Genomic DNA, 18,412 nt, shown 5'->3' on the forward strand with positions numbered 1-18,412 from the left:
CTCAGACGGCTTTGTGCACCCCGTCAGCTGCTTTCCGACCAAGTGAATGTGCAATAATCCATAATACCGAAAGATGTAATCAAGGGCACAAGAGGATTTACCGGTATCTGATAATGGATGAAGTTAAAGTGCCGATAAAAGTATTTGCATAGAGAGAATGGAATATGTTCAGTCGTCACCTGGCCCTGGCCGCTTGTTTACTTTCAAGCGATGAATTAGGACAATACAGTTGTTCAAATTAATAAATCATTGGTTTAAATCTAATACAGAGTCCAATGACAATTAAACCACCAACAGTTCTACCTATTGCATTAGACCCCATCCATTATAGAAAACTCCCTGTATATTAGCACCGTTACTTGCATTTCAGAGAATAGCAGCACCTTGGCCATAAATTTGACCAGCCGTGCAAGTGCACATGTATTGTGGTTGCCACAAGACCAGCGTAAAAATTGAAGCCTCCTCACCTGATTTTGCATCTGCTGATTCATGTTGCTTTCGAGAGTGGTCACGTCGTCCTGATTGATATTTCTCATTCTCCAAACCGTGTGCAGGCCGAGCTTCGAATCGTACGTCATGACCAAATTTTCCTCGCAAAACACGATCACCTCTTGCGACCTGTTCATGTACCTGACATTGCCTGAAGGGAAGGTCGAGGATTATGCATGATTCTAATAGAGAAAGTACGACTTGGTTCACTACAGGTGTCTATTGGGAGCAGAGTAAAAGTTCAACACAACAAGTTCGTGATTGTCGACATTGACCCATGCACATTTGATGGAAGCAAGTTCAGTTCCATGGATTGATGACATAAATTGAGTTATATTTTTTCAAACGTCAACTCTATCAACTTGGTAGGATAACAAGACTATTATTTACTTGTAACAAGATAGAATATAGAGAGATCAAGAAAAGATTTAGTACATTTAACTAATCAACAATCTCTATATTGTTACTTGAGGCTTCCACAGGTAGCTTTCAACCTGTGGGCCATTGTTCACCCACATTTGATATAGAGCCTAGAGCAGGGGTTCTCAACCTGGGGGGCGCGGGAGGCTCTCAGGGGGGGCGCGAGAAATTTCTGTCAATGTCTGTATAAATTGTGACTAAACATGTGTTTCACAACCATTCTGAAGATACGATTATTGAAGATTAAACTTAATTCGTATTCTAGAAAGCTTGGCAAACTCAAACTCCAGCAGTCGCGCTCAACGGAGTATAGGCTGACTTCAACTTCATTTGAGCAAATTTTTGATCCTCTTCGAAGACTTAGAGAAATTCCTACGTGCAAGTCATTCATTACTTTATAGCTTTGACAGTAGCCTAAATCTCTGTGCGGTAGGTAGCTGTTCTTGATAGCTGGCAAACTGCACTACCTAAGACAGACTTAGATGCAATATAGGTTGCCCGGTTTCGCCCTCAATTCGGCTATAAATCAACACAATTTAATTCATTTCCAAAACTGTTCAAATTTAGCATGGCGGGACAGAACGCCGCCGTGCTCTCTGTAGTCACTACCAGCATCAGTATTAGTCTCAGTGCAACCTACCTTGAAATTAATTGATGTCCTTTTCAATGTTTTTTTGTTATTTTCAAACAAGTTTGGGGAAGTTTGTCAGCAATGAAAAAGACTAAACAACTGTAATGCGGATTCAAAATTGGCGTAAGATATACCTTATGTACACTATTATATCAGGGGCGGGCAGCCCGTACGGCCGCATGCGGCCGTAGAAGGGAATTTGTGCGGCCGTCGACGCCTAATTCAATTAGTTTGTGTTGGCAGCCGTAGACATGCAAATTGCAATTACGAATTCACTCCCGAATTTCCGAGAGATTTTATTTAATCTTGAAATTTTCTTCGCGCTCCAGCAAGACTTCATTTTTCGATTTTAATGCAGTAGCGCCCTTCTTAATTGGAGCAGGAATGGGAATCCTCAAGAAATAACAATTCATTCGCGGCTCTGATAGATGCACTCCCAGCAACTATTCATAACATTGCCACTCGCGATTTCGGTGCGTACAATAGGTCGTTGTGAAAAGTAGAATAGTCCGGAGTTCACCGGGAATGGAAATGGACAGTTTACCACAGGTATTTTGCGTCCAGATCGTTCATTGCGGCTATGCCCTGGAATGCGGCCTTAGGCTACATAAGTACCGTGATCGAAATTCGGCCATGATTAGCAGGAAGGTTTCCCACCTCTGTAGTAGATGATGTGCTCTTTTGGACATGACGATAAATGTAAGGGGGGTCAGGGGGGCGCGTGTCAAAAAAGGTTGAGAACCGCTAGCCTAGAGACTTGATGCCTCATTTCAGTACTGATGCGTTGTTCCTTATGCCCTTGATGTCTATGTCTGGCTTCCCTATGATATTGCAACTTCGGCACAATTTCACACAACAACAGAATACAGCAAACTATACCTTGATTTTTCTTAACAACAGGGGCGAATTCCCTCAACGGGTGCTGTAGGCAGAATACTGTCGTCAGAGCGTCATCAGAAGGCAGCGCCGTGTCTGTCAGACTGTTCATTCCGAGGGATGAAGCCAAGTTCTTTTGTCCGGGGTTTCTTTCGAAAATCAGCCCCAGATCACACTTCCAAACCCTCCGAACCTGGCAAAAGCTGCTGGATCAGAGTGTGCATACGTCTCAAAGCAAAAGGTGTGCTGTACGAGTGTACGTGTACGTACGTGTACAGTGTACACTGTACATACAGTGTCGATTGAGTGTTCCGAGGACATGAAATTTAGTAGTTATTTGGTTTGGACCGATTTTATAAGAAAACTTGAGTTCAAAACACTGTCAGAAAGTTTTCTATTGATGCACAGATGAGGGATAACCAATTCTATTGTGCAAAATGGCATAAAAATCACCTGGAATGGCAAAGAAGTGACAAAGTCGTCACCCTCTCTTGCGAAGACATGCAGACTGTCATCGGATATGACGGCAACCCCTTCCATGGATCGCTTCCTGCTTTTCTCTTTGTTATCATGGAGTTCGTGCAGATGTGGGTCTTCTCCGTCGATCACAAAAGAACACCAGATTGCCTGAAGCAGATAATTGAAATTAGTTTTCACCAACATCGATACGCTAACCCTAAATGTCTGTACATATTGTAGAATTTGAAAGGAAGCCGTAACCAACTAACTGTTTCTGAAATTTAATGAAATTTCAATCAATATATTCTACATTCGGAGGTATGGGGCAGGAAGCATTCATTTTCAACATCCATGAACACAAGCCTACCAAAACAATACAGCCTCAGTGAATGGTAAAACATTGGTAGATATTTGTATTTATTTCATTTAAAAGATTAACAGTTGGTCATAGCTTTATAGAATTAACAATCTAAATGTAGACTGCCATATATGAAACCGATGATTACATTGGAATTAGATAATATATTTTGATCATGTACCCCATTAAATTCGTATAATGACTGTCGGGTGTCGGTACAGGTGATTGAAGTCGCTGCATTTGAATGATCAAAAACATGGTACAACAGTATTGCGATTTACTCAAAACAAATCCTACAATATCAACACAAATGCGACAGCACAACATAAGTGAATTTCGATCAGGGCTCAGTCCAGTCCAGTAGTTCTCATTTCAAACCAGATTTCAAGAGTTCATTCATGTAAAAACCTATGTATGCTTCACGATAGGCAAGTCAACAACTCTTGAACGACTTGCATCGACTCAAAGAAGCACTTGCTATAAGAAGGCTTGGAGAAGGACATATAAATATTCTTTCCACATGCCAGGATTGTCACCAAACCACCGAGAACTCTCGAAATACTGGAATAATCAAACCTTTTACACTTACATCATCGCCCTTCACAATACATCCACAAAGTACAATACCTTGCAATGATAGATTTTAATATAATCGCAAGCTTTTCAAGTACAGGAAGACTTACTTGGTTGACAATACCATCAACGGTATAAGTACTGATGACATTGCATCCCTTGCACCAAACCACAGTATGTCCATTCACATAAAGCTCTTCTTCTGCCCCATTAAATTTACGGAGCATCCACACTTCCCCGTCCTGCAAACACAAGAGTACGGATCCAAAATGCTATACATACAGTATCCATATATAGTTTTAAAGCAGAACCTTTTTCTTATCCTCCAACGTTACATTACTGAACGATCCAACCAAGCTTCGATCAAGGCGAAAGATACCTTGTGGGTGCTGATGGTTCAAACACTCAATGCCTGAAAGTATGAATCAGTAAATCAGATACGATATCAGAATACCAGCGGCATTCAGTTGTTATATTGAATCACAGAACACTTACGGGCACATCAAATGACTTGAGACAATTTCAAGTAGGTCTACCATCCACTATCTAGGTTTGGCCCAAAATTTTCAGATTCCATATTGAGAATGCACCAGGTCGCAATTCAACTGTGTCTAACACTTGGTGCAACACCTGAATGGAACCATGATACCCATTCCGCAATTACTTGTGCGTGATAGACTGTTTGATTATGTTTGCGGAGTGACAATACTAGAAACCACGGTATGTGACTCACAGTATGAAAGCTTGTTACAAGTGACCAACTACGCAATAATTGAAGGGCGCGAATGCATTTCCATTGCATACAAGGCATCCCATTCCCATCATAACTATACAAAACAATATTCACTCAAGATTAGCAATTAGTGGCGAGCCCGCAGCCTGTATATTAGTCTGCTTGCCAGCCCATGCTACTTGGCCTAATGCAATTGGAGTTAAGTAGCTTTGATCAATTGCATACTAACGAAAGTTGAGCGTTGGGAATAGCTGGTCTGTATCCTGTATGGGTCGGTGTCCTGTGCTCACACTATGTTTTATTTTCAAATAATTTTTTATTAAATTACTTTAACTTGGAAAATCATCGCTGCTCACCTGATAAATCAAGCAAAAAGGCCAGCGATTCCAATCAGGGTCTGTATGCTGTTACTTTGAACTCACAGGTTGGATTTTTGTGCAGCATAGAGCATAGCCAGACAAAGATGAGCTTGCTCTCTGAATTATCCTATCTATGTCTCCACCCAAGGCAGTTTACAATAGTCACATATGTTATACCGGTATATAATCGGTGTTCACGGCACGCAAGATCAAGCCGACTTAAAATTTAAGAAAATAAAACAAAAAAATGTCAATGGACTCACCCAACACAAATGCTAGTATTGTAATTAGTGGCCTATGTATAGTATATGTTTTCACCTTATCTTATGAGCAGAATCTGTTGATTAGTATCGGTTGGTTAAAGCACTTGCACTTTACCAGTTGCTATTGCAATAAGCATCTGATGATCGCCTGGCCTGTCACTGACTTAGTATATACCGACATACCGTTGTCGTATGAATTCAGTAACCTCTCACTTTGTCACGTGGGAAAAGTTTCCATCACAACAGGATTGCACAAAAATTCGACCATAACTTCATATTTCCAATAAAACGCCATTTCCCGTAAAAATTTTAGAAGAGCTTTTGCTTATTAATCGAGGAGCGTTTCCCGGCGAGTTCGTTATTGCTTCACATTCTGAAATCTGAATCTAAAGCTTAAAACACTAGGCGCCGCATATATTGTCAATGGTAGCCTACAGTATAACCGTAAGTGTATAAAATTCTAAATTCTGCTTCACTGTCATTCAGCTGTGATCAACAAGTTAAAGTTGCAACACAATCGGTTTTGCAGGCGCCGCTGCCGCGTCTGCAATCTAGGACTTAAAAACTCATCATTACACGCATCGCCTGATTGTGGTTACATCGCGATTAGTCGCTCGGAAATGACAATTATGACTAAATATGGCGGTTCGACATTGAATAGAATACTGTACCTGGATGATTTGTTATGAAACGACGACCACATGGTATGAACTCGGTAGGTTCCAGCGATACAATCATAGCGCTTTGCAACCTTATTGATTTCAAAGAAGTACTGAGCGAAATCATGGATTAAAACTGCATTCGAGTCTGCTCGCGCGCATTGACGAAGTTCCAATTTTGTAGACGAAAATCAAAATTCGTTTTCAGAGAAACCGCAAATCAACAAGCAGAGCAGCATGAGTGGTACATCTTTGTGTCGGCACGTAGCACTGCATCGTACGCATCAGCCCCAAGAACTTTACAACTTTCTTTTCCGGGTTTTGCTGGTTCAGAAGAACGGTTACACATACAAAGCATGATCTATCTCCATGAATAATTCACTCTTATACAAAATATTGGTTCTTACGATTAAAATCTGGAGCGCGGATGATGGATTATTATTATTAATTGATAACGCAGAGCAGCCGGTCAAGCACGAAGAGCCGTCGAAGCGTAACCGGTAAACAATAGTTTCTCTTCGCGGGAATATTGAGTTCTGAGACATCGATATAAGCAGTTCAGCATAGTGTCCTGACGGTGCAGGTGCATACATGCCACTCCTGTTTTTTTTCACCCAGATCTGGGTTTTTGTTCTTGAAATCTGTTTTTTTTTCAACATCATGTTCGGAAATCAATTACATTAGAATTAAATAGTATATTCATATTGAAATGAACCCGAAAATATTCGGGTTCATTTCAATATGAATATACTATTTAATTGTATATTGAAGTTCTGTACCTCCAAGAAGCTCTTCAATTACATTAGATTAGTAAGATTATAATGTCGTAAAATGCACAAGCTTCAGTTGTCGATTGACTGATTAATTGCTGCATTTTCGATGGATTTCGTTGTATTGTAATGGCAGAGTCTTGAGAGACCTTTACTACTAAAATGAGAGGCCTTGACATGACGCAATGGAGCTTTTGAATACCAACTTCCAGCTCGCAGAAAGTCATAACATAACACCGTTGAGTTATAATTTTTATCTGAACAAGTCACACACAATGTACAATGCGATAAGACACACTGCGATGTCATGAACAGATAGGAGGATGTTGAACGGCACGCATCAGTAGCGATCCTTTACTCTAACATCCACCTCGGCCTAGAGTGCCCGATGTCACAGTTCTTTTCGATGTTGATCCTTTTTGAAGCCGCGGCCCTTTCTACTAGTTCTTTCCATTCCTTGTGAGTGCTTCCTTTCGTAGGGTCTTTTTCTGGGCTTTTTTGTCGCCGTAAGAACGGCAACGGCAGGGGAAGAGGAGCCCAGATACATTTTAAAACGATTTAAGTCTTGAATGCTAGTATCACTCCAATAAATTTGCCGTGTATCAATAAATAAAATAGGATCTTGGCTGCTTTCACACCGTATTTATCGTCCACTTGCAAAGTAGTAATTTTACTTATCACACACCAGCTTTTGGAGCTACGCGCGCCAATTATTTTCGTAGCAATGCGTCAAAAGGAAAAGGACATATTTTTGTGGGATTTGCTTTGTTAATCAATCAATCAATCATTGGTTTATTAGCAATTTTATCAGTTCAATACACCACAAAAATGCGATACAATGAAAAGACAGGAAGATGTCGAAGCGACAAGGAGTAGTCTATGGAATCTGACACCCACCTTGGCCTAGGCGATGTAAAGAGGAGGCATGCACACCGAGCAAAATGTATAGTATGAACTGTTTAGTTTCAATATCACGGGCTAGGGTTGTATGACTATAATTAATGACTGCCAGTCTCCATTTTCACAGCTATATAATAGAAATTTGAGTGAAATATAGAATCTGGGTTTTTCTCGCGGTTTATTTATCGTCCACTTCTGGGTTTTTCCGTAATATGCCAGTGGCATCATTGACCATCGTCAAAGTAGTCAAGAAAGCTACTCAAGTAGAAGTAGCGACGAAAAAATCTACTCAAGTACGAGTAGAAGTACTTCTTCCATAAGCCACCTAAAACTACTTGAAGTAGAAGTAGAATTGACTGACTTTAAATCTACTCAAGTAAGTAAGTAGTTGTCAAAACTATCGTAATTCGTTCTCATGGACTGTCAAAAGCTGCAAATGGAGCTATATGCGGAAGGTGTAGAGAGCTTGATTCATATTGATGCATCCCAGGAGGTGTCAATTTTTGACAGAATATGCAGTCGTCCACATCATGGGATGTAAATGATAGCATTGATATGGAAGTGCGATACTAATCCTTTGTTTACTCGAGCACCCCGTTTTAGAGAATATCATGGCATAGCGCCTTCCCATATAACATAAGGCCCCTAGTTCAGTCGAAGAGCAATACGGAGAAGTTGTGCCGGTTACGGCTTTAACACCTTGCACGATTAGTATACATTAATTAAAAATATGGCAGATCAATGCCATATAGTGTATAGCTTAATTTTCGGACAATATAAGGCATTACTACACTTGCTTTCATACTTCAACATGTATGTTCTTCAGACAAAAGAAATGAAACTAAAATTAGAACTCAACGTATAATACTCGTAATTGAAAGAAAAATACAAATACTACTTCTAAAAAGCGGAAAATATATTTCATGTCTTTTGTCCAGAATGTTTCCACGGCGGTCTGCTAAAACAGGTCTAACGTTTAAAAAAAGTCAAATTCCACTTTTTCAGATTAGGATACGTCATGGACTGATAGTTATAACAGGTAATTGCTAGGTTGCGAAACGGTAGTTTCAAACGTTATGGGGTCATACTTACTGTGATTAAATATTTGATATAGGCGACAATGCGGTGTAAACGGAACCAGGCAGCCCGGTATCTAAATTATATTCAGCGATACTTTCGTTAAAACATATTTGTCACTCCAAATACATAGTGTGCGAAGCGCAACGAAAACTCTGGGTATTACATGACTTTTATGAAAATTAAATGTTGGTACTACGTGAAAGCAGCCCCGAAATTCCTTAGGCTATCTTTCTTGTTAGGGGATTAAACTACTTCTACTTGACAAACTGAAAATAGCGAAATGTAAGTAAGTAATTCACAAAATATTACGAAGTAGAAGTAGCGAAAAAAAGATCTACTCCAGTAAGTACCAGAAGTAGAGGAAAACTACTTGAGTACTTCGAAAAAATAGAAGTACTTCGTTACTGACCACCTCTGTCCCTGATATGTGTGGACACAGCGAGATCGAACGGCTCAATGCATTTGGGTTACGTCATACTTTCCAGTGACCAAAGGCAACTTTACGGCCAGTTTTGACCGGCTTGACGAGCGCTTAATTTGATAAAACGGATATCGATCGAAAGCTGAGTCAAAGAATATTTCAATGACTTTTTTACCTTGTAATTAAAAGCGCACAAGTACAACACACGCTGGTCTACGTCGTCCAAATATCATATGATCGACCGAAAAGATCATCGCTCCATCAAATATGCCGGACCTGACGTGTGGAACAGTATCCCGCCGGACATCCCACAGTCGACGATTTTTCAATACTATCTTCTTTTACTTTTCATTCAGTCTGCATGCCTCCTCTTTACATCGCCTAGGCCAGAGGTCTCAAACTCAAATGTGCTCGCGGTCCAATTTCCTAATTTTGATGGCGCCGCGGGCCGCACCAACAATAATAGGGGAATTCAATGTATTTCAAAGTAGGCCTTATTTCCGGGTTTCGAGCATAGGTCTACTCCTGATAACTAGGCTATATTGACATGTCATTACGGAAGTCAAATAGAATCAGCGTTTGATTTTACCTTCGAAAGTTGGAACAGATCAATAACAACTTGAACATACTGGATTTGTGTAATAACAATAGAAATGTACAATCGCCGAAGAATCCGTTGGTGTTACAACTGTGAAGCGTAGGCTACGACTAGTTAATACTCGCCACATTAAATTGGCGACAATAACATGTATAAAGATACCCAAGATGACACGGGATGTAACCAACTATACATCAAAGGGGCATCATAATGCCAATGTCGGTTGCCATACCTACGTCCTACATGCTTAGATTTCTAAATAAGCTACGCAACGCAAGCTACGACCTTTTGATATTTTACTATTTCTCCTACCAGTTTGATAGTTTGTTCATAGTGTCCTATATGGTGAGGACACAAGCAAATCTCACGGCTCAGTGAAATTGGTCTTTGTCACACTTTCCATTTGGTCCAAGGCAATTTGACGGTAATTTTTGACCGGCTTGTCCTGCATTAACCTAAATTTGATAAAACGGGTATCAATGGAAAGCTACCACGGTACTGATTGCGAAAATATAAATTTTATTCTGTTCGTGGTCCTGGAACTCGCCTAAATAAGCCTCAAATGTTGCATTGTGAGTGAGTTTGGTATTGTGACGCAGCCATGCCGTCTGAGCAGCTCAGGAGCGAGAGTACACGAGAGTGAGAGTGCTCAACTGCTCAATCGCTTGCGTAACAATGGCCAATACGCTTGCAGCTTGCGGTGCTCCTCGTCTGCTCTCAGACGTCATTTCAGCATCACAATACCAAACTCACATACAATGCAACATTCGAGGCTTATTTTGGGGAGTTCCAGGACCACGAACAGAACAAATTTATGTTTTCGCAATCAGTACCGCGGTAGCTTTCGATTGATACCCGTTTTATAAATTTAGGCTAATGCAGGACAAGCCGGACAAAAATTACCTTCAAATTCCCTTCGACCAAATGGAAAGTGTGACGTACACCAATTTCACTGAGCCGTGAGATTTGCTTCTGTCCACGCCATATAGGACACCATGGTTTGTTGCGTGCGTGGTTGTACCAAGTCACGGCATTCCGAGTCACAAAAGTCCTTCTCTGATTGTAACGTTTGACGTGACGAGTATACGAGTACGAGTAATTCTACAGAGGGTCGCGCCCAAGTCCAAATCACAATTTTCAGTCACGAATCATCAAAGGGTCATGTTTTACCATATTAAACAAGTAATGTCACGTAATAGTTGATCTTCCACTGAGTGGTAACTTTTGAAAGTGATGTATTGGCGAAGTTTGATGAGTAGTTTCCGGCTTCTGGAGTAGTTTTAGAGCGAATTTTAAGTTTTCAAAAATTAGTAGAAAAATATTGTCGAATACTTCGAAATCCAAAATGCCGTCGCGGGCCGCACAAAATGGTCTCGCGGGCCGCGTGTTTGAGACCTCTGGCCTAGGCTAAGGTGGGTGTCTGATTCCATAGACTACTCCAAGTCGCTTCGACACCTTCCTATCTTTTCATTGTATCGCATTTTTGTGGTGTATGGAACTGATAAAATTGCTAATAAACCAGTGATGATGATGTCAGCTGCTGTTGTACTGATTACGAAAACATAAATTTTATTCTGTTCATGGCCCTGGAACCCCCCGAAATCAGCCTCGAATTTTGCATTGTGATGGAGTTTTGAATTGTGACGCAATAATTCTGTCTGGCAAAACGAAAGTGGAGCTTAGAAGAAAAAGCCAGACAGCATTGTTGCGTAACAATACCAAACTCCGTTACAATGCAACATTCGAGGCTGATCTTGGGGGTTCCAGGACCACGAGCAGAATATATTTCTATTTTCATAATCAGTACCGCGGTAGCTTTCGTTTGATACCCTTTTTATCAAATTTAATGCTCGGCAAGCCGCTCAAAAATTACCCTTTAATTGCCTTTAGCCAAATGAAAAGTGTGACATAGATCAATTTCACTGAGCCGTGACATTTGGTTGTGTCCACACCAGAGATAAGCGGATTTGGAATTTATATGTCCTAATCCAATCCAAATCCGTAGCTTCAAATCCTAATCCATAACTTTTGTATATTCAAATCCGCGTCCAATCCTAATCCGGTTCTAACTTGAAATTCAGAAAAAATTCAAATTTATGCAGGGGAGGAATTGGAATTTTTTTTCATAACTAACAATTCTCTTGATTTAAGATGACTTGGCATAGGGCTGGGTCTCTCATGTTCATCGGCACCGAGTGTACCATAGTGTAGTGTACCAAAGTACATTAATAACTGATCTGAATAAAGTTTTTCGCCATTCGCCACACGACATATCAATCTCCCAGAAAATCGGTAAATCCAAATCCTAATCCGCTCAGAAAAAAATCTCTAATCCTAATCCAATCCAAAATCTCACAAATCCGGGTTTTTCAAATCCTAATCCATGCTCATCTCTGGTCCTCACCATATAGGTCAATGGTGCCATTTGGCCGTCAAATTGCCTTTGAACAAAGTATACAGCTATACCTAGACGGAAAGATCTCTTCAAGTTGAAGGACAATGCGCGAAAATTCGTAGCAGGGTTGTAACCAAGTCACAAAAGGCTCCAAGTCACAAGTCAATCTCACTTTTATAGTTTTGACTCGAGTCAAGTCGAGTCATTTTCAATTCACCACCGACTCTGGTCCTAGTCCAAGTCAGCGAGCAGAGGGTCGAGTCCGAGTCATGGTATTATGACCCGAGTCCAAGTCATTGTGTTGACTGTTCAGTTTCTAGTTAATGTCTTGTTAAACCCACTTTTTATAACTCTGTTTGGGGATATCGAATTGTACGCATTTATAATATACTGATTTCCTCACTTTTAGCAGTTTCTGGTCGCATTTTCAAGCACCAGTACCAATACGCGAAATCCCAATAGTGTGGTTACTTTACTATTCCTCGAAATTACAATGAAATGCCGTCTGAGTCTCGAGTCTAATGACTTGGTTCGAGTCATGCGCAATGACTCGAGTCCAAGTCGAGTCGATACACAGATTGACTCGAGTCGAGTCGAGTCATTTCCATATTTTGAGAAAATGACCGAGCGAGATAGTGTAATGGTTATGCGTCCGGCTTCTCGTGCGGTAGGTCGTGGGTTCGATCCCCGGCCGGGTCATACCAAAGACTCGAAAATTGGTATCCGCAGCTATCCTGCAAGGCCAGGGGTGGGCAATTATTTTCTTCCGCGGGCCAAATGAGAAGTAGAAATACGTTGGCGGGCCGAGTAAAATTTTATATTTCATTTCTAAATTACATTGTTAGTAAATGCTGCTCACTGAATGTGTACAGGCCAGGTAATGAGAAAGTGACGGTTAATTAAAAATATCTATTTGCCGTCATGATTCGAAACAATGATAAACATGATACATTTTTAACTCTCTTGAAATCCCTATACACGTTCTTCTATTAAGACTATAAACAGTGGTTCTCCAACTTTTTTAGGCACGCCCCCCTTTATGATAGTGAAAAATTTCACGCTCCAGTATCATGATATCACAAAATATTAAAAAGTGTAATTAGAATGCTAGCAATCCTAACGGATAGTTTGATGACAGGAAAGTTTATGGTGGTTGATAAGTGAATTCTTAAATATCAAAGTCGGACAATACGCAGAGCAATAACTGTGAGCGTTGCGTAAATCGCGCGAAGCGCGAAAAATATTTTTCATCAAATTTCTGATGCTTTCACGCCCCCCAGTTCGAGAACCACTGCACTGAAATGTATATGCATGCAACAGTACAAAAGCTTATTTTCTTGGTCGCTGCCTTCCGAGCCTTGTGCAGCTTATAACCTTGATGTTGAGCAAAGCTTGCAGTTTTCTGAACTTCGCCCTACCTTGACTGAGTGTTTCGTTTTTTTGTCATAAGACTGACATTAATTAAAATCCCTAATCTCGGTGACATGCTTTTCAAAAACTAGAAGGATGGGTTTACTCCTGACTGCAATATACAAATATTTAGTGGTTTAAAGTCTGTGAATATCAGTTTTCGGTTTTCTTTTTTGGCATGCCCGTTAATCCTTTATGAGTGATATATATGATGAGTCACATAGTAATCGCGAGCACTGATTGACTTGTTTTACGAATTGGGGATTTGGAAACGTATCACGTAACAATTTGCCGTAATGCCGTATAATGCGTAATGTGACAATGGCAACAAAGAAGGTTTGAACTAAACTATATGGAAAGAGTGATTTCTTGTAACTTTGATTGCTAATCATACTTTGCCACACTGCCTTTATTTGGAATCTAAATTACGCATGTGCGGTTCTTAAGCACCGTAATCATGACATATTTATGAACAGGCTTCAAAGTAAACGAATTTCCTGTCGAGTTGATACATCCTATGGTGATAGTCATTCAAAAAGCAAGTTTTATGTTTTGAATTCCAAGGAACCTTTCGCGGGCCGCACATAATAGCTTCGCGGGCCGCATTTGGCCCGCGGGCCGCACTTTGCCCAGGTCTGTGCTAGGCGCTCAGCAATCACGGATAGCATGGAGGAGAAAAAACGGGGGTGCAGACTAGATGACCTCATGGGGCCGTATCGCAACTCCGTCGTCAAAGCATCTCGATGGTGCAGGCGAAAAAGAATATCATCTCTCTCTCTCTCTCATCAGAAAATAGTGAGTCGAGTCGTTGCAATTCTGATTCGTATAGGGCCCTTATGCATTCTTAATGACCCAGATATACCCTTACAAGTCAAGGAAGTCAGTGTGCATGCCTCCTATTTACATCGCCTAGGATCAGGAGGGCGTTTGATCTCAAAGACTACTCCAAGTCGTTTCGCACCTTTCTTTCATTGTATCCCAGTCTTGTGATTTTTGAAATGATGAAATTCTATGAATCAACTTGAACTTTGAAAGGCTGGTAATGTGTGCTCGCTTCTACCGAAGCGCCTATAGAAAGTATCATCAGCGCAACATTTCTCTGCGACGCGATGGCACTCCTTTGCTACGCTCTCGTTTTGCCAGACAGCGTTGTTGCGTCACAATGCCAATCTCCGTAACAATGAAAAATTTGGGGCTGATTGTGGGGGTTCCAGGGCCATGAGCGGAATAAAATTCATGTTTTCGTAATTAGTACAGCGGCAGCTTTCGATTGATATACCCGATTTATCACATTTAATGCTCGGCAAGCCGGTCAAAAGTTACCGTCAAATTGCCTTTAGCCAAATGGAAAGTGTGAAGTAGACCAATTTCACTGAGCCGTGAGATTTGCTGGTGTCCAAACGATATAGGACACTGGCACACTATGGTAAAACAAAATACCCAATCAAGATGGAGGAGCCCGAAACGTGAAATTGTGTTCCGCCGGAAATCAGCGAGCATGCTCGAGTATGTCATGTCCACTCTCAAGTCTAATTTCAAGCAGTTTCTACGAGACCAGCGTGCTTATTGATATTGTCGATACGAATTACGTCACACCGTCGGTTGATCGACCTCGCCTAGCTGTAGCCGAACCCTGCACTGCAGCATGCCTCGTCGATTGCCCATTTTTTGATTATTCTGACCGCTATGTCTTATGCACCGTGCATATAAAGTACACGTACTTTTTAACACGTTGTTCCATTTTGTTACATATATATATATATATATAAACATTTGAAGAGATTCCTGGACGTACAGAACTTCGATATACAATTGACTAGAATATATTCATATTGAAATGAACCAGAATATTTTCGGCTGCCACTCGATCGTCAGGGGTAATCGTCACTCATCAGCAACTATAGTACGGAATTGGAAATAGCATTGTATAATGCAGGGGTGGGCAACATACGGCCCGCGGGCCGGATCCGGCCCGCGAAGGGATTTTGTCCGGCCCGCGGACAGTTTTCTGTCTTACATGATAATGTGGCCCGCGGCTCCAGTATTCAGAGACTCCTTGCTACTTGCGTAAACGTCAACTTTTAGTGCCTGTATATTATTATGCACATGTATGCGCAGTTGCGCACTGCGCATTGAGCGAGGGTGGTGCTTACTCGTAAGTTAGTCGAAGCGAGAAGACTTGCATTGTCGGCATTTACAATGTACTCAACCCTAATGTCATTTGTGGTAATGATGGTGTTTGTCGATTACAATGGTCATTTACACTAGGCCGATATTTCATATTTTTGATCCCGTAACCGTCGACTTGTAGCACGGCACACTTCTAGGCTTTTGTAAGACATCGCTTATGCCAGAGGTCGCCAACTCGAAACGGGTCGCGGGCCACTTTCAAATTTTGTAGAGGCCGCGGGCCGCATGAATTCAATATCGAGATAAAATAGGCTATACAGTTGAACAACCACGCTTTATCTCGTCACCTACTAAACCAGGGTGGCCAGCCTGCGGCCGTAGAAGGGAAATTTGTGGACAAGTAATTCAATTAGTACCGTATGTGCGGGAGGCCGTCGACATGCAATTTGAATTTACAAATTGAGTCTCGATTTTTTGAGAGATCCCAATCAATCTTGAAATTTTCTTCGCGCTGCGCCCAATTCAATTTGCCTTCGTTTATCGATTTTAATATAGTGGCGCCCTTTGCAATTATAGCCCCACAGTACAGACGTGAACAGCAGAGGAAAATGATGCGCCTCATATAGAAGTACCAACTCGGAGTCTTGTACTCCTCACTATACGGACAATCTTGATGGTAGGTCAAGAAATAATAGCATGTAACCAAGTGAATAATTATAATTGGCCCACCCAAAGATGCATCATCATTGATATCTTGTCCTAAATTATCGAAAACCACACCCTCCATCAAATCTACAGTTTAATCTGATGACATCGGATGAGAAATAATATGAAAAATACTATTATTTGTGACGAAATTCATAGGTGAATCGGAAAATATTTTCGCGCTTCGCGCGATTATGTACGGCCCATAACATAACCATGACCAGTCACCAGTGACCACTCGCAAAGTCGGTGCGTATAGTATAAGCCTATGTGATTAAATGGATAAGTCCTGAGTTCACCGGAAAAGGACATGGGCACTATAACATGTGTATTTGGCGTCCAGATAGTTCATTACAACTATGCCCTGGAATGCGGCCGTAGGCTACATGAGTAGTCGAAATGCGGCCGTGAATGGCAAAAAGGTTGGCCATACCTGTACCAAACCCTAATGAAGAGATATACTGGTGAATTTGTAGTACCGTGCTTATCGAACGCCTTGAAATCTTAATTAGGGATTGCACCGTGTTGATCGATCAGAGAGAAGCAAACATAGTGGTGCCTATCAGACGTGGGGTGATTACTTCATGAATGTAATCGATTGCGATTACGATTACTTCTGAATCACGCGATTACGATTACGATTACGATTACAGCAAAATCAGGAAGTAGTCGATTACGATTACGATTACATTGGAAAAGTAATCACGATTACTCACGATTACATTCATTTTGCATCGTAGTAGTTATGTTGAAAGACAATACTTGGACTGCGCTGAAAAGGCCTAATAATGTAACAACTGCCTTTACAAAAGATGGGACATTTCCTTGTTACGTCATAATGTACCCGTTGCCCATTTTATAGACGGTTTATCGCACACAACGTTTTTCATTTTTGCCAGGTCCATAACTGCCGCACCCCAAATTTCCTAATAGGGTGGGGAGCGTGGTTGGAGGGTACTTAAAAGTATTTCGTAAACCAACATAAATTATAAGAGTATTATCGATACATTTCATTAACTTGGAAATTCTCTTCGAGCTTTGCGATTTAAATATCTCTAGATAGCTTGATTTCAAAATGCATATGTCTCCGCCTCAAGAAATAAGGCTTGTAAAATTCATAGTAATAGGTATTTAGGTGCCAGTCAATACCGCTCCTCGACACATCAAAAGACATGTGCAGTTTCGGCTAACATGAGACTCCACGAAGTGTGCTACTAAAGAAAGACATTGGCCGAAACTTAGATAATGTGTCCATTGTCAATAGCCGCGCTGGGTGGGCGTGACTAACAGTCTATTCCTTTCAATCTGAGCCCACGATGCAAATTCCACCCGGGCACCCACAGAGCATTAGACATGACAATTTGTGTGTGCGTCTCACGTAAGATTTTCTTTTATTCTGCTATGTTCGGTCCCCTACAATCAATATCTTTTGGCTATATAACAGACCGGGGGTCTCGAATTAACAACATACAATAAAGTAATTATTCCAGGATACCAGATGTTATAATTATGAATTACGCGTCCCCTGCTCTTCAGGTAAATCTGGCCATCGAGCGCTGAGATAGGATTAAAAACGCAATACAATGCAATTACCAATATTATTGATTAAATTCAATTCAATTCAACTTCAAAATTGACTACTCTATGGGGGCCCAAGACCAATGTTTTGGTGGGGAAACTTTTGCTTTTTTAATCCTGATTCTAGCTACAACCCACGCTAACATGGTATATAATCCGATGGCTATAGCGATTGGCGCCCGTTTTGAGTAGAATAATTTGAGAATACGAGAAAGTGAACATAAAATTCTGCCTTCAACTTGATGCAGATAATGTAATGCAAGCTTCCATTACGAAAACGGCAAAACAACGGCTCGGTTATGATATATATCAGCAGCTGTTGATTTTAATGCTTCGTTGTGGAAACCGTAATGTCTTATTTGACGAGTAAAAAGTTTCAAACCTTTGTCTGGTGTACGTTCGTACCATATAGGCCTACTGCTCGCCAAGCAGCATGGTGAAACTGCATTTTAACTATAGAATTAGAACTATTATATTCTATAGTTTAACTAAGCCGAACCAAACATCAATACAAAAGTTGCTATTTTAACTTAGGCTGAGAGGTGATTAATTATCCTGTTGCGAGGTAGTATTGTCTGAAATGTATTGATAACTAGGGCTGGGCA

At 40.9% G+C, this 18,412-nt stretch overlaps 1 protein-coding gene across 1 annotated transcript in view; it reads right to left on the reverse strand.

The window, feature by feature from the left end:
* LOC145456876 (anaphase-promoting complex subunit 1-like) overlaps positions 1-6,071 on the reverse strand; it is a 33,867-nt gene extending 27,796 nt beyond the window's left edge. The window contains exons 1-6 of the mRNA XM_080335010.1: positions 5,833-6,071; positions 4,118-4,218; positions 3,917-4,048; positions 2,870-3,043; positions 2,420-2,609; positions 468-640 (exon numbers count right to left, since the gene is read on the reverse strand). Of these exons, the coding sequence (XP_080191136.1) occupies positions 468-640; positions 2,420-2,609; positions 2,870-3,043; positions 3,917-4,048; positions 4,118-4,218; positions 5,833-5,947 (885 nt within the window). The 5' untranslated portion in view covers positions 5,948-6,071. The remainder of the gene's footprint in view (positions 1-467; positions 641-2,419; positions 2,610-2,869; positions 3,044-3,916; positions 4,049-4,117; positions 4,219-5,832) is intronic.
* Positions 6,072-18,412: the final 12,341 nt, after the last annotated feature.

This window comes from Botryllus schlosseri, chromosome 15 (genome assembly GCF_051294905.1).
Source record: "Botryllus schlosseri isolate E-star chromosome 15, Bs_hap1, whole genome shotgun sequence".
In the NCBI taxonomy this organism is placed as follows: domain Eukaryota; kingdom Metazoa; phylum Chordata; class Ascidiacea; order Stolidobranchia; family Styelidae; genus Botryllus; species Botryllus schlosseri.